At 39.5% G+C, this 25,262-nt stretch overlaps 1 protein-coding gene across 3 annotated transcripts in view; it reads right to left on the bottom strand.

Annotated features, from left to right (window-relative positions):
* KLHL13 (kelch like family member 13) overlaps positions 1-22,869 on the bottom strand; it is a 74,404-nt gene extending 51,535 nt beyond the window's left edge. The window contains exons 1-3 of one of the 3 annotated variants that reach the window (XM_017818195.1): positions 22,603-22,621; positions 21,477-21,541; positions 13,992-14,050 (exon numbers count right to left, since the gene is read on the bottom strand). In XM_017818195.1, coding sequence (XP_017673684.1) covers positions 13,992-14,011 — 20 coding nt within the window. In that variant the 5' untranslated portion in view covers positions 14,012-14,050; positions 21,477-21,541; positions 22,603-22,621. The other 2 variants (XM_017818185.1, XM_017818166.1) reach the window with 2 other exon arrangements.
* Between the last annotated feature and the right edge of the window lie 2,393 nt (positions 22,870-25,262).

The raw sequence follows: 25,262 nt of genomic DNA, 5'->3' as shown, positions 1-25,262 counted from the left end.
TATGAAATAACATTAACAAATTATGTGGATAACTTACTCCAAAGTGCGTCAATTCAGATGCTTCACTGTTCCTCCCAAGGCAATCTAGTGATTCTCCAATCTTAGAGAATCTTTGATGCAGAAAGTAGATATTTTTGATTATAATTTTCCACTGTAACTTTGAACTATAAAGTTGAACTATATGAATTTAAAATGGAATTAGGAAGTTTGGCGTAGGCATCGGACAAACCCAAGACCACGCTCAGGTATGTACAAGCACCAGAACCAACAAAAGACAAGTGACATGCAAGGACATCCATATGCATCCCCACTTGTTCATCACAGCTTCCCACAAGCCTCTGCATATTCTTTCAACTATGCATATTCAGCTCTCTGCAGTATATATTTATAATCATTTTCTGGATCTCTAAACAAAGCAAAACTTTTGTTAAACAAAGCTTTGCTCTAACGTGTTCTTACAATTAAGGTATATTTTACTCATTCTTAAATTCAGCAGTTTGTTCTCTGGAGATGCTGTAATTATGATTTTGCCCACACAAGGCAGGATGATAATATGCAAGAGGGTATACACACATCATGAGAAATACAAAACATGACTTTCATCACAAGCAACAGCATAAGTCATGCTGCAACAACATCTTATTTGCCTGAAAGATTTTCCGAGAACCTCAGAAATAAGTAATATAACAGCAAAGTTGAGCAATAATACTTCAGGAGAATTATGACAGCAACTCAGACCAGGAAAAATGTGACTGCAACCACCTGAACAAAGTCTTGCTGCATATGGCACAAAGCATTGCCTGTAAAATGCAGTGCTATAATCCCACATAACCAACTGTTAAAATAATTTTAAAAAAGAGTCACGCACTGACATCAGTCATGCCTGAACTGCTCCTGCCTGCCCATGTATTTACAGTCATTTTGAACTAGAATTGAATAGATTTCTGCAGTTTAGCAAAGTATTTCTTCACTCACTTGGAACACTGATTCTAAATTTCAAACCTAGACTGAAAGCAGCGTTGGTGTCTAGCAATTCAAAGGCAATCTCAAAGAAACTCAATACTTTCATGACCCTAAAATCCTTGAAAGCTGAAGCTTTTGAGGCCTTTGAACAGCATATACTGGGAACATGAAAAGAAGACAAGATTAATTCTGGGGACACCTGGGAAATCTCTGCTGAGCCAGCCATATGCTATTCCAAATCCAAAAGCACAGGATACAGTGGTCAGATTAGGAAGGGAGGAAGGCAGGGCAGTAAGTCAGATGTTTATTCAATAGGGTCAGTACTGAACTCAAAGTAAGATGCAGTTGGTAGCTTGAGATAAGATGAATGTTTGCCACAAGAGTTTCTGTAAACACTGAAATAAAAACTGTCCAGTGAATAATAAACTTAGAGGAAACCAACAGGTACAGCAACTACTGGAACACAGGAGTTTTACATAAACTGTTACAGAAGACTTTTCTTTCTTTAGTGCTTCTCATCAAATTTCTGCAAACTTATGTTCTGGCTCATATCCCAAATCAAGCAACAGCACGAACAAACACATCACCTTCCTCTGTTTGATTCTTTCACCGAAGTCAAAACATAAGCAAACTACCAACACCTTGCTGCACAAAAAGCAGTCTCTGGGGAGAAGTTTCTAAAACATGACAAAATTTTGCTGGATCCTGAAATTTGCATTCAGGAACTTTTTTTTTGGGGGGTGGGCAGATGGCAATAATCAATATAAACATCAAAGACTGATTCGGTAAAAAGAAAATACCTATTTGAAGACTCCTAAGTATTTTAAATAATGACATTCAATAAACAGTCAAGAAATTGTTTGGGATTCTCAGACATTGTATCAAGGACCTCGATGTAAAATAACTAAATATAAGTATGTGTAGATAAGCAGCCTATTTATGATTCTTTTTAATCAACACCGCAGAACAACACACAAGGCACAGTGTGACTAAGCTTTTACTTCATTGCTCTATCTGATGAAAGCATACCGAATCCAAAGGGCAAAAGTACAATTAACTAAAATTATTATGCCTTGGCTTTCTGGTGTTGAACGCACAAATTCTTTTTAACAGCAAATTCCAGCAATGCGATTCCCTTCATTTACCCTCCTCCCTCCCTTTGCTCCCAAGTTCTGCATTGGTCTTCTAACCCAGTACGTTAACTGTCCAGAGAACAAGGCCATTTCTGTTCTCCAGCATCACTCCTCATTACTCCTGGAGCATGTACAGCAGAGAGGTGGCTGGTCCAGCTGCACATCAAGCCAGCAGGCAACATGTAATTACTCCTCATCAGCCGAAGTCTTTGTCACCCCACTGAAGAGCAGCAATGAGAAGGATTTCCGGTTCCCAATGACAGACCAGTGATGTCCTGGCAAAGGCTCTGAGCAAAACCCGAGACAGACAACCGTGTATTTTGCTATATGGGCCCAGCTCTAATTATCTGAAAACAGAAATGAACACAGTCACGTTGGTGCTCTAATTACTGGGGAGACAGAACAACAGAGGAGAAAACCTCACTGTGAGAGCAAAGAGGTACCCAGACAACAGCCAAAAGACGCTGCTCCAGCTAGAAGAGCTTTACAAAGCCTGAAAACTCCTCTCCTTCAGTTCTCATGTTCTGCTTCACTCCCACATTGACTCATTAAAGTCACACCAATTCACGTTTTAGCACCTGCAAACACAGCTTTGCTCTCCTCGTCCAGCTGGGCTTCTGAGGGACTTGCTGACTTGTTGATACATGGCCTCTGTGCAATTTGGGACAACAGAAGCAAACTGGGACTGTCTGAAGATTTAACACATTCACTTCAAATTGATTTTCCTCCCAGATCTTTCGTTGATACACCTCCAGCTACCTGGCTGTCAGTTTGGATTCAACTACCCTGTAGTGGGTGAGCTGGAGCAGAATAATGAAACTAGAAGTCTGGAATTTGGAACAGGGCCGTTGCATGCTGAAAACGTTTGGAATCCAACGTGATGGAACTGGATGTGATAACACAGCTTGGGAAGATGGAAGGAGATTAGCAAGATGCTCAAGTTTCAGAAATGTCATAGGAAGGTCAGGCATAAATATACACACAATACTGTGACAAAGCAGAACAGTAGTAGCTGTGGCTCAGGGTTTTCTGTTACAGACTTCTACATTTTACAGTTATTAAATTTGCTATTATCTGCAGGAATCATACTGATGTCTGGATTTCAGGGTGCATCTATTTATGGGATTGGTAGTCACCAAGCTGCAGTACAAGATGCTGCTTGAAAAACTGAGCTGTTTTCCTGAACAGCATTCGCAGGTCCTGGAGGATACTTGTGTAACACCTCTGAAGATCACATGAAAACTTAATTGCTTCAACTTTCACTGTCCAGGGCAGGACACGAATGCAAAGACAACCCAACACCTCTCACCTTTACAAGATGTCCTTAACAACATTAGCAAGCTCAAACTGCAGCTCATTTTATTTCAGATGCAAAACCTACTGACCACCCCATACAATGAACACCCAAGCGAGACTCAGTATCTTGTGGAAGTCAATAAAGGAATTTTTGGACTCCAACAGTATCCTGTTTTTCCAGCAGAGGCTCCACCACTGTGCGATTACTTTCCAAGATAAGTCTGATTTTGCATCCAAGTGAACTAAAACTGAATCAGACACATCCCAGATGTTCAACGACAGCAGAATAATCAGAAATGTGTTACCAAACTGCACATAGAAACATACACAGGCAGAACACCTCTAGCATTAAAAAAATGGAATATAGAAGTGGAGGGGGGAGGGGTTGATTGGTTGAATTTTATAAGACAAGTTTTTTTGGTGTTCAGGTGCAGGGGTTTTTCCTGTTCAAATAAGGCACAAATATATACATCCTTCAGTTGTTTTGGGGTAACGAAATCTTTTCCCTCTAAACAAACATTAACACTGTCATACACATCATACTGTGACCAGCTGTGACCACCACAAGTGTCCAGTAAATAAAGTAAGAAATTTGTCATTTCCTCAAAAAAAATCCACTCTTTTTCCCCCAGTTTTTTATCTTCCAATTTTAACTCTTAAATGAATATTTTTTAAAAAGCTTCAGATGACAACGTCAACATTCACATTTTGAATGGAAACATACTTCTAAAGTATTCAAGTGCACATGCCTGGCAGTGAAGGACATAAATTCATGGACCTAATAAGAAGGAGAGAAAATACTTGTAACATCACTGCTATGGACAGAGAGATGCACAACTGCTAAACAAAATGAAATATAAAAGAATAAGTAGAGGGAAATAGGACTGAGTAGGTACTGTTTGGGATTATTAGAGACTGGAAGCTTTTGGAGATGGAGAGAACACATACATGATAACTCTGCTCTAAGAAGAGCTTTTATAATTTTTTTCTTCCAAGTTTCACAGCATTATTCATTAAAGAGCCATTTTTCCTGCTAAGCAGAAACATGACTGACCAAAACACTGCTAAGAGGTTGTGTGCACTCAGAGCGACAGCAGGACACAAGAATTCCACCCAGACACAAGTCTGAAAAGTGAAACTTGAGACTGAATATGCTCAAGTCACCATAAATGCATCCAGCAGACAAAAGGCACTTGTGTGCCTGTTTTGAAAAAAAAAAAGAAGCTGAAAATCCGTTGCTTCTAATCCAAGATCAAACATGTAGGGAAAAATCCCCCCGGAAGCAGAGAGCAGCATACTGATGAGTTTGGTCATTCTTCAAGAATGATTTAGCTACTGCCAAGACATAACTTCAATAATTTAAACTTTTGTTCCATGAATTATCTGTTAAGACTGAGACAAAAGTACACAACATCAGCCAATGAAACTACAGAAACTACTTCATTAGATTTCTTTAGTCTAAACTTGCTAAAAGAAGGTTGCTTAATGTCAATATAACCCTTAGAACAGAAATAATCGAGCATTTATTCTTAAGATGAATGCTCAAAACAGTTCTTTAAATATACTAGGCTAGTTAAATGAAAGATTTAAATGCCATTAGCAATGAAAATGAAAATCGTGGAAGTCTTAAAAGGCACTAACAGAAAATCCTAGTCATGAATGATGCCATTTGATGCAGTAATATTTTCAACCACCTATAAAGGAAAATAAATCCTACCAACATACTGAAACACTCATAGTCAGGCTCCTATGTTTCATATAGTGGTGAAGAAAAGCACATGATTGATCCCAGTCACTTTCTCAGACAAACATCAAATCAAAACTGTCACTGCTGGCAATCCTTTACAAAGGATTGTTTTAAATGAGAACTTTATTTCAAAAAAGGAAGACGCTGAAATAAGGTTGCTGAAATTTCTTCTAGGTTAAGGTAATCAACTCTAGTCTTAAATCTGTTTTTTTCTCTTTCTAAAAAAAGAGTAAGCCCAAAAATACTAAATAGCAGGCAAAGTAAAATTGAGACAGAACTGCAAATTTCAGTATATTTTAGGACACAAATCCCTTTTCAGCTGTATCAGAAGATAAGCAACTGTTATTACCCCCTTGTTCTAAAATTGGCCTTTGGATACCTAAAAGGAGATGCAATGGCAGCTGGATCAACTAAAGCAGAAAAACACACAGCAATCTGGGATTAGAGAACTGTTAAAGACTAAGCCTGAGTGTTCTTTGTGCTTGATTTTAAAAATCACATAGTCCATTACGTGAGGAACAAATCAGCTCACTAACTGGGTCCTTTCATTTCTTAAGTCTCTTCTTCATTAGCTTGTCCAGGTTTTCTCAGTTTTCCAGACGGGAAAAAAAAAAAAGGTTCCAGGCTGCCAACCGGAAAAAAACTCACTTAGATCTCTGCAGGAATTCAGGCACCTGCAACACACCTGTCATGCTGCTACCTCCCCTCTGAGCACAGAATGATCCAGTGCCACCTGGGTTAGTAACTCCACTGCTCACCAAAGGAGGTAAAACATAATTTTAGACGACAGTGGCCACACTGAACTGTGCTCAGCAGGGCAGGACAAAGGAAGCTGCTTTAAATGACTGCTGAAGATCTGCAGAGTCTACCTTCTATTTTCTGTAAGAAAACGAATCTCGTAAACAGAAAGCCACAAAGCAGACAAGACACATTCTAAGATGTATTCCAGCACCAGAGGATCTGCATGCTGTCCATCTCCCAACTGACTCTGGAGGTTTTTACAGAAATATGTCAGCGCTATTAACAGTGGCAGAAAGAAAATCGACTCAAGAATAAATCCCATCAACTCAAAAGTCTGAAGTCAAAAAAGAACAAAAAATGTGACATAATAAGAAGTGCCAATTTCAATGAAAAGCTTTCATCCCAATCTTCCCCACAGCTCGTGTACATAAACTCTGCATTAATTTCCTCCCTACTGCTTAGCTGTGTTGCCTGTTGCTGCTACTCCCTTGGCTACCATAAACTTCAATTAGTCTTCCTTCGGCTTGCAAAGGCAGGAGCTAAACCAGGATGCTAATTTCTAATTAACTTCTTGTATTGGGTTTGCATGGCAAGATTTTGGTAGCAGGGGGGCTTCTTCCATATCCAGTGGAGTCAATGCCAGCTGGCTCCAAGATGGACTCACTGCTGGCCAACACCAAGCCCATCAGCAACAGCAGCAGCACCTCTGAGATAATGTATTTAAGAGGGATGGGGGGCAGAGGAGGGGGAGAAGAAACTTGCAGCCAAAGTGAGAATATGTCAGAGAAACAACTCCACAGACCCTAAGGTCAGTGCAGAAGGAGGGGCAGGAGGTGCTCCAGGCACTGGAGCAGAGATGCCCCCACAGCCTGTGGTGCAGCCCATGGGGAGGGAGCTGTGCCCCTGCAGCCCACGGGAGCCGATTTATCCTCTGTCTAGAAGGAAATATAATAACAGTGTTTCATTTCAATGCAAGACCCAAAGCCTCAGTGCACCAAAGCTCTGCTGCTTATCTGTTAAAAGACTGAACAGCAATGAGAGCAGAACTGGGTCTAACTTGAAACACAAACAGTAAATGAAGTGAGAAAACTGAATTGTTCTCTTACCTAATTACTCTTTGTAGAAGAAAAGGTTCAGAAGGATCTACTCACAAGTTTCCAATTTCTAAAATGTAGTTGTAGAGAAGATGGGAGCTGCTCCTTACACAAGGATACACTTTTATTCTTTTTCAACAAAAATCTCTCTTGAAAATGTGTTAAACTGAATTACTTTCCAGTGAAAATCAATATTGTCACTTTTGTCACCACAAAACATTCCAGATAATCAAAATATTCTATATTACAAAAAAACCCAAACCAAAACAAACACAACACTGACCTTTACTAGTTGTTCTCTTTGACAACAAAGCATCAAGAATTAAAATGAAATTCAAAAGTTTAACTAGGTCCTGAGACATTTTAATATTATAAAGCCTTGGGTGAATGCGACAATATTTATATCAACATAATCTTTTCATTTCTTCTTTTCTACCCACATACTACATAGAGTTTTGGACAGATCTACATTTATGCTTTTCATCTTGCCTGCAGCAGTACATCATTAGGGACGTGCAGTTTTGCCTGACTGGTAATTTGTTTGCCGGTTGGGGGGAGTAAAGAAAGAGTGTTTTGTTTGCAGGATCTTTTCACTTGGCAAGAGAGAAAAGACATAGGAAACACGAAGGGTGCTGTTTCTCAAAAAAACTTACACGTTCAGACCAGCAAGAGCCTTAGAAAAAAGCAGTTACACTGCTAAATGGCTTTTATCAATTTATGTCATCAATTAGGATAAATTGGGAAAAAGCCATCTTCCACAAGTATATGCTGCCTGTATAAAGAGTTACTGGCAAATAGGCAACACATTTTTCCAGAACTACTTCCACAACAACTTCAAAATGGAAGCTTTTCTCCCTCGTTATCTACTCGGGTAAAACCCATCTTTCACAAAATTAAATTATTCTGGCTTCAGACAAGCCCCACATTTCATAACCTTTGAAACTACTGAAATGTCTTCCTGCAGTGTCCCTCCAGCCACATTAATTACTACAGCGCATCCATTCAGTACTCCTGCTTTTCTCACCCCATCAAGCATGAAAAGCTGCTTTCTAATGCCCTTCAGGGTTCAGCTTTGCTGTTTTTGCAACATTTGTTCCCTTCAATCAGATCAACCTTTGGCAAACCATCCAACAAGCACCTCTGTGTTGACTTCCACGTGACCCTTTACGCACAAAACTGCCTTAAAAAGAAGCAGCGATAATTTCTCCAAAAAAACACCAAGTCAGCAATGGTCCTGGCACTTGGCAGTCAGAGTGATGATATATGGCAACTATGGCTTTTTAGGCACTCAGTTTGATTTTCCAGAGATCCCCAGACTATCCATGAGCTCTTACAGCAGGAACTAGGAGCTCAAGGCTGGCACAGCACAGGTTAAGCATTACCAGTGCAAGTGAGCTGCAGTAACACTTTGCCATTTGCAATCCCAGCACAAAAAGTTGGTTATCTCTGATCAAAAGCCACCAAAACTAACCATGGCAAGAGGTGCAAGGTGATTGCAGAGCACTCTGCAAGCACAGGAACAGCAGAGACTCAGGCCTTTCCACCAGAGGCTATTCAAACCAGCTGCAAACACCCACATGCAACATCTGTTAAGTCAGGGCTGCTTAGGAGCAAGGATTAAAGAGGGCATCAGACAACATTTAAAAAAAAAATATTCTCCATGGATTTTTCTCTTTAATTGAGAAGACTACAACACTGTTCCTTATTACAAAAAAAAAAAAAAAAGAAAGAAAAACCAGTACCAAATATTCAGTTTGGCACCTTGAAGCAAAAGTAATTGTTAAAAACATAAGTTGTGCAAAACCAGTCCAAAGACAAAATTTTAAGGCAGTTTTGTTAATAAAAAACCAACACACTTCATAGTGCACATAGGAGGTCATCAAAATTCAGCCGTAGACACATGTTGGATCAGTTCAGACTTCCTGAAATGCCATTTACAAGCAGGGCAGTTTCAGGTAAGCCACATACACTAAAAAGGAAGTGAGACTTTAACAGAACAGGATCCACTACACTGAACTCCATGATACAAAACCATATTTTAAATCAGTGTAATTCTTGTTTTATGTAAACCATTCTACTGCAAAGCTAGCTTGTACAGCACACAGAGTACTATTAAGGCAATGTAAACATCTGGCTTGTGAAAAATACATTCTAACATGCAGGATGCAACCTGGTCATGGACACATTACCAATATGCAGAATGTAAAGCTTCAAAAGATCTATGGCTTTGCTCTCATCATCCTAAAACATCCCTAAAAGGGCCCAGAATGACGCCTGTACCAAACCAGAATATCAACTGCTTCACTACATAGCCACTGCAACCTTCAATAAGACATTGTACAGCAGCAATATAAACCTCTTTTGCTGTTACATGTAGAAGGAAAAACCTTTATACAGTCTTAATGCAATCAAACCTGTAATCTCAAAACCATTCAGCAACTTCAACCTCTGCATAACATTTGCAGGAACACAATTGTGCTTTTGTGTTCCCAAGCTAAAATGGGATTATTTCATTGCCTAAGCACACCAGCATCTGTGCCCTAACAGATCTTGACTCTCAAGTCAATCTGTCTTCAGGCAGTTACGGGCTTCCTAAATTGAACTCCAAGAGTGACAAGTCTGACAATACCAGAGTCATTGTTAAATTTCAAAGCAACTGGAGTGGCATTTCACATAAAGATTCATGTAACTAAAGTTTAAAACCAGACCTGTATGGGAATACACTCGTTAAGGGAGATGTAGGACAATACACAGCTGGAGCACACTCTTTTACTGAAGCTCTAATCCACTCCTTTGTGTCTGCCACAAGCCATCAGAGGTCCCTCCTCTCTTTGTACATTATTTCTGAAGTTGATCTGTTCCAAATGAGCCTCTCTGTTCATACCAATGACCTTGAAGATGACACTGCCTCCAACCTCTACCTTGTGTCTAAACAGCTCAGTCTGCCTGGTGCAGTTTGTAGCCAACAGCCTCACCCAGAGCAGGGACAGAGAGCTCTTCCCCAGCAACACTTCACCCGCAGTCAATCCCACTGACGTGACTCTCCAGGCTTTAGGGTGCAAAGAAGCAGGCTAGTGAGTCCCATGCACCTCACATGCCTTACAGCTGGCAGAAGAGTCTTCCCTTGCCCACCTCCCTTCCGTTCTTCAACGGCCTTATTTTACTGCCAAAGCCAGCTTTTACCTAAATATTTCCAAGGATGAAAAAACTACCTTGTTGGACAGCATCACATCTTTCCTCAAATGGAACAGGGACCCAAATGCAGGTGCTCACGATCCCAGGTCAGGACACTGCACAAGGACAGCCTTAACCCACTGCACTGAACATAAAGTGGCAAAAAGCAAAATTTTTACTATGCTGAGGTGTGTGTACCAAAACATTGTTTTAAATAAAATATTCTTCTGAATTCTAAGTCAGATGATCAACTGTTTCACGTCTGAATTTGCATTTTAATGAACCAAACGTAAACTCACGTATATATGGCGAGATGAATCAAAATACCATGAAGCTTATTAGTTGGCACTAAAGGATCTAATCAATTTGATGCGGAATTGTTCTTAAAATGTTTGTGTCCTTATAGATTTACCATCTCTTCAGTGTTCTGTGAAGGACTTGCATTTCACCTGCATTTTCCATCCCTCATAAAGCCTTTCTTCAATATAAGTCACCTGTGGCTACAACTTCAGCATATTAAAGCTCATTCATCACCACCTATACTTAATAAATCCACAGTGGCAAAATAGACTCTGCTGACACAAGGTTGATTATATAAGCATTCCATGTAAGGAAAAAGGCACACAGAAGCAAACCAGCCAATACAAGAAAAACCAGTATTGTTTCACAAAGACAACAGGACTCGGACATTTGGATCCCACTTTCTCATCACTATTAAGAGAAAAAAAAAATCCTGATAAAAAACGAGCTGCTGACTGTCAGTTATTTTAAGAGCATAAAGCTTTATGTGGTTACTGAGATCAGGGAAGGCCAACGGAACATATTAGTCCATTCATGAGGAAACTGAAGAGCTTAGATACAGCACGTCCCTTCGGTGTCCAACTTGTCACATACACCCCTAATCTACTGACTATCAAGGGCAGAGCTCAAGTACCTATTACTATTGTACAAATCAGACTTACTCACACATGGGCAGATGTCAAGTAGAACAAGGCACCCTCATTCAGCCTGTCTGGAAAAAAAACCCCAGCATTGGGAATGGGTGTGCATCTCTCTGTTTTGGTTGAATTTTAAGTTAAATATTATCCAGTATACTTAGGAATTAATATTTTATGAAGTTTATGAATGTAGGAGTCAATACTCCATGAAAATGAAAAGGCTTTTCTTGCACAACTGCTCTTTATTAGCAAAGCTATTTTTTAACTTAATAGACTAAGCTGCAGTGTATATTTCAAGCCCTTTAAAGCTCACTGCTTGAGCATTCAAAAGGCGAAATGGTTTTCCATTTTTCACCAGAAATACTACACATGAAGTGCATAGTAATAACCACAAAAAGAACAGCAACAGGCAAATAGCAATTTCCTTTATACAGCCCACAAACTTTATAAATACCCCTCAAAGAGAAAGATACTACAGTACAGAGGTTAAAGTCAAGGTTATGATCAAGTAGAAATGGGAAAAGGAACCAGTTCCTGCACATCTGCCCTCCAACAAGGACTAAACTCTATTCTATTCACAACTTCTTCCATTACATCTTACACACATTCACCCTTGCAATAATCCCATAAGAACTCATGGAACTGGCCAGATAGATAACTAACTACCTGTTATTGCAGCTACTAATGCTGACAGAGAGGAGTATTAATGTAGGCAAATCCCAAAACAGTGTCCACAGTGGGTGTCATTGGCTGAGAGCCTTATCCGCTCTCTTAAGCATCAGAGCACAACCTGACCCAGCCATATGCTGAAGACTGAAAAAGCTGACTGCTATGCAACTAGAAGGTCCTTAACAGCAACCATCTGTACAAATTCATGCTAACCCCACAAAATAACTGCTGCCTATTTTACACAGAGCCTTTTCTGAAAATTACCACACTAAAATCTAGTCAACAGCTGTAAATAAGCTCAAAGAAAAATGCATGTATTACCAGTAACTGTGGCATCACTACGAGAATATTTCACAGTATGTAGATTGATATTTGGAACATTTATACCTGAACTATACTTCTTGTTTAAAGCAAACAAAAAAAAATTCAATTTCCATTTTATTAAGCTGATAATTATATATAGATATCTTATTTAAAAAACAATGAAGTAAATAATATTCCATATTATTGTTGCTACTCAGCCAACTGCAGCAAAGTCTTCATGGACTTTATCCACAAAAAAGTGATCTCAACATCACAGAGTAAATCAAATCAACACTATCTCCTGGGTAAGTCAGCTGGATCAGCACAAGGATTTCTCCTGCTGCTTCATAAAGAATCCAGCAGCTGGCCAGGAGACTGTTAGAAAGAAATCCTCACGCAGCCTCCCTGAACTGGCAAGCAGGGCCTGAAAGAAGCCAAGGGAAAGATGACTACAAGCCAACATTATCTTGAAGCAGATTTTCTCTTGACTGAAAGCAACACCGACTTTCAAATCAGGCACTATTTGCAGACACTGAACAAGAATGAGGAAATTAAGCATTAATGACATTTTTTTTTAAAGTAGTTCCTAAACTAATCAAAAAACCATATCTAAGAAAATTTGCAAAGGGCTCCAGGATGAGGAAAGCCTAAAAATAATTTAAAAATCTTTTTCTTACATAAAGGGTACAAAAAAGGCAAATCCCAGGTAAAAACCCAAACTGTTTCCCTACCTAAAAGTTTAAGCAATTACTAGTCTATTATAATAAAAGGATTTTTTTTATTTTAGGAAAAAAAAATTCATTGTGTAGCTTTAATGCTACAAATGTAGAAAAAATCAGAAATCAAGGTGCCTGAGGTAAGAACAGTTCTTCTAACTTGAGTTCTTCTGTGACAAGAAAAGCACTGAAGTTGTCCACAAAGGCACCATTCTCCTAAAACAATTATCATTAGAACAAAGCAGTAGCTCCAGAATATCAAAGCTTATGGTTTAAAAGAAAGCCCTCAAGACCACATAACTCATATTTTACTTACATAAACAACAACAGAAAAAGAAAAAGGCACAAAGACTGTCATGGAAAATTGTAAAATAACATGCTGCTTTAATTCACAACTGTTACTGGAAATCTGGAAAAAAAAAAAAAAAAGGAAACACTGGGATTAATTACCCCAAAGGAATGAGCTGACTGATGAGTCTACAGCACTAGAAACACAGTATATTTATGGAATCAATTTGAAAAGTAAGACATTGCATTACCTAATTGTGATCTCTAAAAATGACCTTGTTTCCACAAAAGTACTTCCTTAAAGTACTTATTTAGGTACAGTTATATTCCATCATAGAGGTTCTTCCTTTCCTGTAATATTTTAGGAGTGTAGTTTGCATTTATGATCCCAGAATATTGTTGTGTTCCAGCACACAATAACTGAAAACTTTCAGGAAAGCTTCTATTCACTGCTACTATTCCCATCATCTTTATGGCAAATATATCAGACTTGCAGTCAAAATTGGACAAGGACAATACAGTGTTAATAACCTGACATGTAGAGTAAGCTTCCATAAGTTCCAAACCAAGTTAACACCACTGAAGGTTCCCCATATACACAATATCAAGGGTTTTACTGCTATCTAGAACACTTTGAGCAGTCAACAGTAGAAGTCTTTGGTAGACTGATCACTACAGACAAGGTGGACATCCTGGTTAATCATTCCTGAAAAAAAATATTCTATTGCTCAGTCTTCCAGCTCCTCATTTCCACAATCAGCTTTGTCTATGGGTTCCATGAAGGGCTCTCTATTCACAGCTTTCCAGACCCCAATGAAACCGTTAGATAAATAGTACAGTTATTCTAAGTTACAGAATTTAAAAAAAAAATAAATTAATTTCCACATTAGCATTTTGGGCTTTTTAGAAAACACATGTCAGTTACTCACAAAGTGTCTCTCCACATCATCTCTGATAAGCGGAAATACCTCCTCTGTTCTTCATGCACCTGTAGTCAAACAGAAAAGAACTGAAGCAGAGTCACAGACAGACATCCCCAAATAGCACCTGCCTCTCAGATCCCATGGGTTTTCACAAAACAAACCAAGATTTGTTCCAAACATCCACACACAATATATCTTTTTTCCAAATTTCACTAACTGTCTCTGGTAAAAATACAGAGATAAAGGAGCATAAAAGCAAGAAAACTGCTTCTTGTTTACATGCCTTATGCTGCTCTTTGCTGTGGAAACAAGGATGAATTATGAAAACTAATCAAGTGAACAGAGCACATGCCCTAGATTTTTCAAATAATCTCTTGGTTTAACCCAGTTGTTCCTGAGCCTGCCTATCCCATGAACAATTTACTAAAATGGAAGCTGTGACTCATTAAAGCCACCTTTTAAGAGGGAGAAAAATAGCTCAAACTATTCATGTGCAAGATATAATGACATTAATTTGCATGGAAGAGGCCAAAATCTTAATGAGTTCCATTTTTAAGATCTAATAAAGTTGATAAACTCCTTGTTTATTTTTTTCCTGTCTCAAGAGTATATCTTACAGTCTTTAACTAAAATGAAAGACTATAGACTATATTCTGGTTCGTGAACTTCCACTTGAAAGGGCAGTGAAGAAGTTGTAGCATTTCCATTTGCTGACACTATTTGTCAGCGAGCATTGAAAAATATAAAGTATGCAAGACCCTTGAAAAGAGCCACACTTCAGATTTTTGGTCTTATATTTTGCATTTATAAACATAAGTGAATGATCCAAATTTAGTAGCTGCATGAATTGGATATTTCTTTAAAGCAATTTGCTCTTAATTCACAGACCAAAGCAGAAATTCCTATTTCTTAGTCGATACCTTTAATATACAAAAGAAAGCTTGTATTTTTAGATGCAGTCACAAAAGAGTAAATCAATGTAACAGTTTTGAAATAACGGGTCATTTTATATATAACAGAAAAGAGAAGCTTCCGCAAATCATCCTCTCCCCTCCAGTTGCTTTTGTACCATGAACAATAAAATTCTGACTTCAGAGAATAAGACACAAGCACTCCTAATTTAAGAGCCTGTCTAAAATCTTATTTTGCTAAGGCAAATTTAGACATTTAGTGGAAAGAAATCACACATGGAATTTGTAAGCATAAATTATAAATTCAATATTTGCCTTGCAATACTTTAAACATGCCACAACTGAGACGGCATCAAACAGAATTGTTTAGCAGCATCTAACTTGCCCACTCCCTCCCACTGGTGCTACAGCAGCTGGTAGAATAAGGTGGTTCTTAACTCCTGCCATTGCTGCACCTCAGGACATCCTCATTTCAAATAAACTTCAGGTTTTCTTCTGTTAAAGAAGTCTGCTGAGTAAATACAACATGTTTTATCTGTCCTCCATCATAAAACTGACATGTTTAAAAAGTACCATATACACATGAATCGCTTTCCTACCATCACTCAGTGATTTGTGAAGTCCTACGGGATGTGCAGTGTGGTTAAAGCAGTTAGGATGGATACTGCAGTCTCAGTCCTTAATTTACCATCCTGTGGGCATTGCAAAGGCTTCTCTAATGAGACCAATACATTACACAACAGTATAAAGGGATCAAAAAAATTCCATGTTAAAATAGAATTTTTGATACTTAGAAAAGTTTTAGTTAACTTTCACCTTTATCAGTAGAGCTTCTATCATCCTCACCACTGATTCTACATTCCCAGCATAGAAATATGAAAAATTCACACCTCCACTTACAACCCTACAGCTGCTCACTATGGCCACAGACAGGACAAATCTGATCATCAGCAGGAACTTGCATCCCCCTGCCAGGAGCTGGGGGCTGAATTTCACACTGCTGTGCAAGTTCCTCAGATCTCTGGTTTGCTGCTGCTGTTACATTTTGCCATCATTCTTTTGGAAATTCAAAAAGAAGTATATATATTTTTGAATAATGATTCATTTCCTATATAAACCATTACATTTGTTTTAACGATCTTCAGTCTGAGTTCAGGAAGACAATTTAAATGGGGTGTGGTTAAAACCCATGTAAAATTGTTGAGCATTAAATTACTTCTAATTCCAACTTCACAAAATAAGTAAAAACACTAAATCCATTGGTCATATGCCACTGAACACAACTCACATAGTGGAGTTCCACGCCCTGTGGAAACGTTTTATTTTTATGTCTGTGTTTCCTCTGTCAGAAAGTTCCAGATTATTCAGAGTTGATAGTGCACACAGCTAATGTAGGTTACTCGTATCAGTTGCAGTCAGCTCTTCAGAAACAACAGCAAATTAGTGACAAGACAAGCCAAAGAGTGCAGAATAAAGCGTGCAGGGCACAGTCTAAGAAGACATTAAATGAACAAGTCCACACATCCTCAGGGGCCAACATGAGCATACAGGGAACATGAGGAACACTTGTCAGACCTCAGCAAACACGTCAGGGAAGTAGTTTCCACATGGTGCTCAGAAATCACAAAGCTGGCAGATGCTGGGATTGAGCCTGACCTACCATAATAACACCATCCTTCCTCCAGCGCAGCAGTCAACGTGAATCAAAAACATAACAAACACAACTGCTGAAAAACAGACTGGTCACCAAATCCACGGGGAGCAAGAGGCTGAATTCTAGCCCGGGAACACCAATGAAGGACACAGTCCCATGTTACCTATCACATGCCTACCTTGTGCTGAACCCCACAAACCATCCAGCTGCACAGTCCAAGAGCAAACAGCTGTCAGAGGGAAAGCAGAGCCCAGCACAGCCAGCACTGCCTCCCATCAGAGGAGCAAGGAGATCCCACTGTCCTGGCTGCGGCCGCATGTCCCTGGCACCCGCTCGGCAAAGGGCAGAGGAGAGCAGCACTGTCCCTTTCAGCAGCAGCTGCTCAATTCTGACAAACTATACCCTTAAAGAACTGCTTTAAGCTCTAAATAAGTAACAATAAGAAAGTCTCCCTCTAAATACTGAGAAGTATGTGCCTAAAAAAGCATTATTATTAAAAGTCGGATGTAGACTAGCCTGATGCAGGCAGTTTTCAGTGTGAACTTTGTACACATTTCTGGAGGTCAGCACAGCCTCCCCGTTTTTATAATAGGCATCAGAGTTGCATTACCCAAGAGCAGCATTAACCTATATCAAATATCACCTGATAATCAATAATTAACAAGTAGAATCATGACTAATTCCACCCACAAGCTAGAAGTATATAAGTACTTAAACATTTTCAGTAAAAATCAAGTCCAGACACAAAAGAAACCCCATATTATAGACTACACAAAATACAACTTAAGCTACAATTTACTTCAGTTAGCCAAGGTACTGCATTTTGAAAAACTCAGTGTCATAAAGGAAGCCAACAAACTGTCAAAGTTATACTCTAGGTAGCAGAACAGATCTTATCCTAATAGAAATTTAGTAATTGTACAAAGTAAAGTTTTACACACAAAAAGCAGCGCTCATTAACTGCAATTATAGAATGGCCTTTGCTAATGTAATTAAAAATATGTTTGATAAAAGTTTTATTCAACCTGTTTTAGGAACACAAAACAAAACAAGCTCGGCATGCTCATACAACCTTAGAAGTCTTCAGGAATATTATGTATAAAAACCCCAAGCTTCTTGGTATAGTATTTCAGTCACACAGCAAGAGAAAACAATTCCCTGAAGCAGACTGAGCCATTAATACACCGCGTATAAATCACACCCAAGTAAAACACCTGCAGTTTAAAAGGGTACCATAGGCAAGAGGAAAATGCTACATTGGATAGCTGTGCTAAACCTAATAATCCTAGACTGGATGCCCCTATATTACGCTCTCAACACTGGGAGCTTCAGCAGTTACAGTATAGCATAATCCAGCCCCAAGGAATGAATGGACTTCTCTCCCATTTAGGTTGAGCCTTAAAAACACCACCTCCACATACAGTGATCTCAGCCAGGGACCAAAGGAGGGCGGGGACAAGGCTGCAGATGACACACCATAGGGACAGTGAGTTTAAGATGTCAGCACAAGGAGGGGACAAGGATCCAGCAGGGACCAGTGTACCAAAACACTGGAAAGCACAAGCAAGACAAGCCAGCTCCCTGCCAGAGCCACAAAGACCTGACAGGTGAGTAACTCTCCTGGGCTCACATCAGCTCTGTTCCTTCAGCACAGACAGTCTCTTCTGCCCTTGGCTCAAACATCTGCACCATCTCATCATCCCCAGCTGCAGCTCCAAGCATCATTCAGAGCTGTGTACAGCACCCAGATGGTCTGGCAGTGGCAGCTGCTGTTGTCCTCTTACTGCCACTCCTCCAGCCCCAATCCAGAGCAGGTCTCCAGCAATGGCAACACCCATATTCCTGTTTGTCTGTGTCCAGATGATAAAGTAACTTTCCATGCCACTCCTCCACTAAAGGCAATGTGGGCTTCTGCCTCTGTGGTTATGACTGGAGGAAGGTTTTAAATCATTATCTCACAAAAGCACTGAAAGTACAAAGTTATGACTCTTAGCCTAAATGGATTGCTTCCATTTGCCAGCAGCTCCATTCTGGGGAGTGTGTGCCACAGATCTAGAGGCACCAGCTACCTACTGTTCTAGAAGAGTTAGTGAAAAGGCCAGTTCACATCAGACTGAAAAGAAGGGATAAAAACAGGAAGTAAAATCCCATGAAGCTTCCTAATAAAACAATGTACACTTCAGCAGACTGAAATCTTCCACTCTTCAGAAGTGACTCCTGGATAGCCAGCATACACTATCTAACAATAAAAGCAAAAAAGCCTAAAATGTTAAAGCCCACCTTCTCATTTTCTGCTGTAAAACCTTTTGATGCCCTCTCCAATATCACACACCATCAGGTGTGTGATATCAGAACCACCTGCGTCACTGAGAAACTGAATCCTTGTATTTCCTTATTGCTACCATTCAAGTATCCGTGTGACAAACCACCTTGGAATCACTTCCCACTAAACTTCAAGCCTTCCCACCTGCTGTTACTTTCATCAAAAATGTCCTTTACCTGCAGGCATCACCTAAACCACAACCTTGGGAGATGAAAAATCTACATATGCAAATAAAGGTCTGGGAAAAATGCACCTAGATCAAGTTAAGTCAGCATGATTTCAAACTCCAATCACCGTCAGCAAGCTTACTAATTTTGGAGTGCTGTTACGGGTGAAGGTGGAAGCTAAGGGAACACCAGGCTGCAGGTCAACTTAAAGGCATTACTTTTCCTTTATTTTCTACAGTTATTTTGAGCAGATCTTAAAAAGACACAACCACTGGACTCTAGGTCAGAAATGTATCCAGAGCACAAGACAGCTCACACCTCTCACTGCCTTATCAGAAGCCACACAAATTACCTGAGACATGAATAAGATGCAATTTACGTGCTGGTCATTTACCTTTAGTTAATAGCATGTAGATGTTTTCTAATATGACAGCTTTAATAGCAAAATGAGATTTGGTTTTCTGATGCTACTTGTCCTACAAGTGGACATTAAGTACCTCCCAAACACAAAGGTCTTGAACACCAGTACAGCAACACTTCAGCTTTTTTGGCTCCAGTAACCACCTCAAAAGAAAAGCCAGAAAAGAAGCCACACAACTTTTAGATAAATGACTGGCAGGGAACAAAAAGCCCAAGATCATTCTAGATGTCCTAATTTGTACCGAGAATCATTTCCACCCTTAAAATTTGTTTCTTAATAACCCCTAATAAGTGATTATTCCCTGATATTACATAATTTGTTCTCAACTTCACAAGAAATGACAAGGTTTTGTCAGAGCAGATCTGTGGAAAGCAAAGTTCTTTCTCTTACCTTTCGAACAGTGAATTTGCTAAACTGAACATAAAGTTCAAAATGAAGGAATGTTTTACCTCCAGCAGCACAGCTTAAATCATTAGCTCAGTCAATCCACGATCAGAAAAAGTAAACTGAAGCTTTAGCTACATTCTGGTAAGATTTCAACGCTATTTAATAATCTACAAATACACACATTTATCTTTTTCAAGTAAGCTGGACAAACTTCTCAAAAAGCCAAAAGCAATCAGTCTTACCAGAATCTCCTCGCGATACATCACTACTTTGTACAAAGAACTAAATGGCTTTGTCAGCTGTTCTAACAACTGACATAAGGCTCTGTAATTTGATCTACAGCAATTTAACAATTATTTTCATCAAAGGAGAGTTCTGAGATTTTCAAGATATTAGCAGTGCCTAACATCAAGTATATAAACCAGCTTTTGAAAGCCTGGGGAGAAATACTACTTCCATGGAAGAATTAAACATGACATGGTCAGAGTTCTAAAAAAGAAAATGAAGTATTTTTTCATTTGAATATTTGCATATTAAGTATTTAAACTGCTGTGAAGAGTTTAGCTACAAGAGTTTTCATGAGATGTATATTTCCAATCAACTATATCCAAATCATTATTTGTAACAATATAAAAGCCTTCTAATTTCTGTGCCAGTGAAGGCTGACAAATAGTGTAAATTTTCAGCAGACACTGTTGATGCTTTACAAACATGCTACTCACCCACACAGTCTCTCATAAGTCATCTATTTTGTACTGGGAAAATTAATCAGAATAATTTTCAATGCATCACTTTAAGGATGCCTACTGCAACATCTGGAAAAGGCTATTTAAAGAACACAGAGCATGTACATACATATTTATGTATCCTTCAAACTAGAAAGTCTCAGGCTACCAACAACACAAAAATATCTGAATATTTTGATCAACACTCAAGAATATCTTTAAAGCTGTCTGCTGTCTGTTAAATCAACATCTATTAAACACTAAATTTCATGTAAGAAAAACACCAAACAGAAGTCGGACACGAAAGCTCAGACCAAAGACCTAATGAGCCAAGCTCCCTGTCTAACAGCAGTCCATTCAAGAGCAGTGAGAGTGAAACGACACAGCTTCCCTCAGCCAGTGTTTTAGGGACTTCCTCCCTCAAACTGCATCTGGAATTCAGGCTTTAGTACTTCACAATTCACTTTTTTCTTCCACTAATTTGTCTAATCACACTTCAATCTAATTTGCATTCAAGATATCCCATGACAGTGGAGTCTCGATATAATTATACACAAGGTAACAATGGAGTCTCACAATATAATTACACATTACAGGAAAGCATCCTTCAGATACCACCTCAATAATTTCCTAATGCACCACCCACAGCAGCTTCCCACTTCCAGTGCCATAGCGACTGCAGCGACTTCCCCATTATTGTTTCCCAAAGAATGCTCCCCTACTGATCCACCCCTCTGACCTACTGTACTGCCTCTTTACTGCATGAAAAGCTGGGAGCACCTCCACACTGAGCTACACAATGTCTTGCCAAGCTGTGTTAATTGAACAGGAACAGTTTCACTGGGATTTAGTCATTAAAAGAAAATTATTATTTGCATACACAAAGCATCTCAGCTTTCTTACTGTTCATGGCAGGATCCCAGGGCTATGTTTCGCCATTCCCAAGTAGTCCAGGTAAATTTTGACATCTAGAACAAGGTTTGGGAAGAGAAAAAAAATTGTCACACACGTTTGCACACTATTATTCACTGTAGATGTTATTTTAAAGAACTGCAGGATAGAGCATCTCCAACAGAGTTAACTATTGGCTTCTGAAGCTCTTTGAGCTCTATCTCCAGCATGAGCGGAAAATTGGATAGCCCCACTTCTTGCCTGAAGAGAAAGTTCCCGTAACTCACTAAAAATCTGTGGCATCCTGCTCTTTTCCACATATATGGAGTATTTCATACAGAATTCTGCAAGATCACAGCTCCAAATAAAAACTAATTTCAACAACTGTGCAGAAGAAAAAAAGTCAGAGCTAATTTTTGCTTTGAAGCTGCTCAGGCAGTCACCCTCTCAGAAGTACAGCCACCATTTTATGTAAATCACTAAATGCATACAAGTCACAGGAGATACAGAATTAATACCTTGCATCATGATCCTAAGCCAAGCATGCTTTTCATAAATTCCCCCCCAACAGGAAGCTCTGGCTGGACTTGCAAAGGGAGCACCAGTCACAGTGAAGTTGAAAGAGCACAAAGTTACAGTGAAAAGTCATCTTACCAGCCATGAACAATGGGACAGAGGGATTTAGGAGGGGACAATGCATTTCCTTTTAATGCTGAAAAGACAGCATGTCCAATTGCAAAGGAAAACAGCAAGCAGTTACCCCAAACCACAAGGAGTCATTTGCAATGGCAGTCGTTTTAATTCATTCTAACATAAAGCAGAGTAAGGAAATACTGGCAATGATGCTGCCAGCTTTTGTTTCCTCTGCATTTCCTCTCAGAAAAGAAAAAAACTGAAACATTACACTTGGCAACTCATATTCTCACATTCAGTTACTACCAATAAGTGACAGTCACTTCTCTAATTCAATGAACAAACAATATTTTTTCCATTAAAAGCCCTTGCCAATCTGAAGTTATTCATCCAGTTAAAACAATAAAACAATCCTAACAACAAAATCACATAGGAAAGCACAGGTTAACCAAGATCAGAAGCACTATGAGACGTTCAAACTTCTTAACAAAAACAAGGGGTTTACCTGAAGATGAGCAGCTATTGCAGTCTTATTTCATGAAGCTTTCTTCCTTTTGATACTCCTCCTTAAAATGTGTCAAATTATTTTACTTTTTATATAAGCCTATCTGTGCATGGCAGTGATCAGAAAGACCCATATTTCGGAATTAAAACATTACTGTGTCAGGAATGACACACGCAATTTATCAGGAAGCCTCTTACACAGGTTGTTTTGGTGAAGAAAGCCAAAAAGACAAGTTAGAAAGTAGCTTCTGGTGGCAAGAAGCCCTCTAAAACTGGGAGTAGGATCCAGGCTTCCCACCATCCCCTGAAAGCATTTGCATAACCTGCGTCTCGGCAAGGCCGTGTCAGGCTGCCCCAGTGACACACACAAGCCTTACAGTGGAGGGCCTTGTGAAAGGCCCTCAGTAATGAAAATCTCAAACAATGTCAGACTTGTTAGACACATCTGGGATGGCACCGAAACAATAAAGCCAATACAAAGATAGCATTTTTTCCTCCAACCCACTCGTTTTTTCCTCCTCCCATTTCTTTTTCCACCATTATTTATTCTTGACTCCTTGTTTGGGACCGTAAAGCGTTGCCATGCAACCTCTTATCTTGCACATTCGCATTTTCTGGCCCAACTCCCTCCTACCATTAATTTTACTAATGAATAAACAGTCTGAACTAGTAGTGGGAGCTGGTTACAACCACAACATGGACTTTTCTGTGAGCACGTGGGGAAGACAGGACAGTGCTGCAGAGCAGCACTACCCCACGTGCCACAGCACCTGGCATCTCTGCCATCCCCTGCATCCCCATGAAACATGTCTAAATTTAACCACTTCTTTCACTCCACACCAGGAGATCACTATAGATTAACCAGAAAATACACTCATTCCCTAAGAGGATGATGAATTGAGATTTTCTTACTTCAGCTGTAATCACAGGGTTATTTGCAGGGAGAAGCCACATTCCCACCTGCCGAGCAGCCCATTAACCTGTGAACCTCTACCCTGGGTTTGGATCTCCTCCTCTGGGTACAGCTGTGCCAGGGAAGAGCTCAGCACCTTCATCTGCTTGTCCCTGCTCTCTGCCAGAAGGCTCCAGCTGAGCTGCTCTTAAGTACTTTCTAACCTATTTACTCAGGATCAAGCGATACAAAGAGTGATTATTTAGGCTGTTTAAACCACTCCAGCTTATTTTGGTTGGCATTCTGCACAAGAGCTCATATAAATGTCTGAGCTGACAGAGGTAAGGTTTACAACCCCCTTACTGAAATATTTTTTCCTACTACAAACTGGGAACAATAGCCAACAGCAAAGAAAGCCAACAGCAAACAAGAAATCCCGGCCATCATCCCAAAAGAAACTAGGGCTGCTGGCATATTCATCTTCACCCAAGAAATCAATTTTAAGAGGAGGGCAAGTCTAGCTTACATCTGCTCAGCCCTTTCCAGGGAAGTTATTTCACCAGGCTCTCAGAGGACACATAACTCTGAGCTCCGTGAGCAGGTACAGCCCTGTGAGCACCTACAATAACACTGCACACAAACCTCTGCCCTTGAAGGAAGGCTGGTAAAGGAAGGAAGATGCTGGTAAAGTCCACCAAGTTGCCTTAAGGCTACAAGTTTTGAAAGAGAAAAATGTTACCACCGCAGGCTAGAGTTAGACTACATGCTTACTAAGATGTTACCAACAATGTTATCAGTTCTTTTATTCAGTTGTACCCATCCCACAAACCGCAGGAAAAAAAAAAACAGTGGAAGAAAGTCTACAGTAGCATAGCATGGTTTGGGAACAGAAACTGCCTTTTTGTTCAGCACACGTGAGGCACTATCATACCAAGGTCTTGGTGCATCACTGTGGCTCCTAAATACAGTCAGGTATACACATAAGCTAGAATATTAAGAAAAACAAAAATAAGGAATTGTGGTAGGAACAGAAAATGTGAGGGTCCCTATCTTCTTGCTAAAAAGAGATGCCAGAGAGTTCTACCATGGTCCATTTAGAGCCTCACTGCAAACTTCTCCAAACATTCAAATTTACATTAAGATAAGTTACTAAACCATTCCTAAAAAAGATTAGCAAAGATACTGGCCAGGATCTCTTGTATCAAGTGATACCACCAACATCATTGAGAAAAATGACTGAGTTAATGGCAGTTCCACCAACTCCAAGACAGGTGATAACATGGTCATCTCATTTCTCTTATCCTTTAAATAAAAAAACTCCCCATCTGGACACTAAGGACAAGATTTTCAGACTCGGGGTTAAAATACGGATCACAAAACTCCCCACACTGGTCCTTTTGCCACTAAAGATATCAGTGTTTGGTACTGTCCAAGCCTAATGAAGAACAGTGGCAGTGAATGTTTGCTGTTTCGCCCCCGTGACAAATGTGAGCAACCACAAGACACAGGTCGGATTTGCACAGCCCCAAGGCAGAGGTGTAAGGCAGCTCAAGCAATCTAGTAAATTCAGCATTGCTGAATTATCTAGATTTGTCCTTCAATTCTTTTGTCCTAATTTCCAGTTCGAATGTATAAGCTTGCAAACTCTTTTGTTTATATCTCTCACAGGACATACACCCTGACGGAAAAACTTTAATTCCACTGTATAAAAACAAGCTTAGAACAGCAAACACAACAGCCCAGATTAAGTTTCTAGCTGTAAAATCATT

This window comes from Lepidothrix coronata, unplaced genomic scaffold (genome assembly GCF_001604755.1).
Source record: "Lepidothrix coronata isolate B3197 unplaced genomic scaffold, Lepidothrix_coronata-1.0 Scaffold2, whole genome shotgun sequence".
Classification (NCBI taxonomy): Eukaryota; Metazoa; Chordata; class Aves; order Passeriformes; family Pipridae; genus Lepidothrix; species Lepidothrix coronata.
The sequence above is the reverse complement of the archived record's forward strand: the minus strand, read 5'-3'. Positions and strand labels throughout refer to the sequence as shown.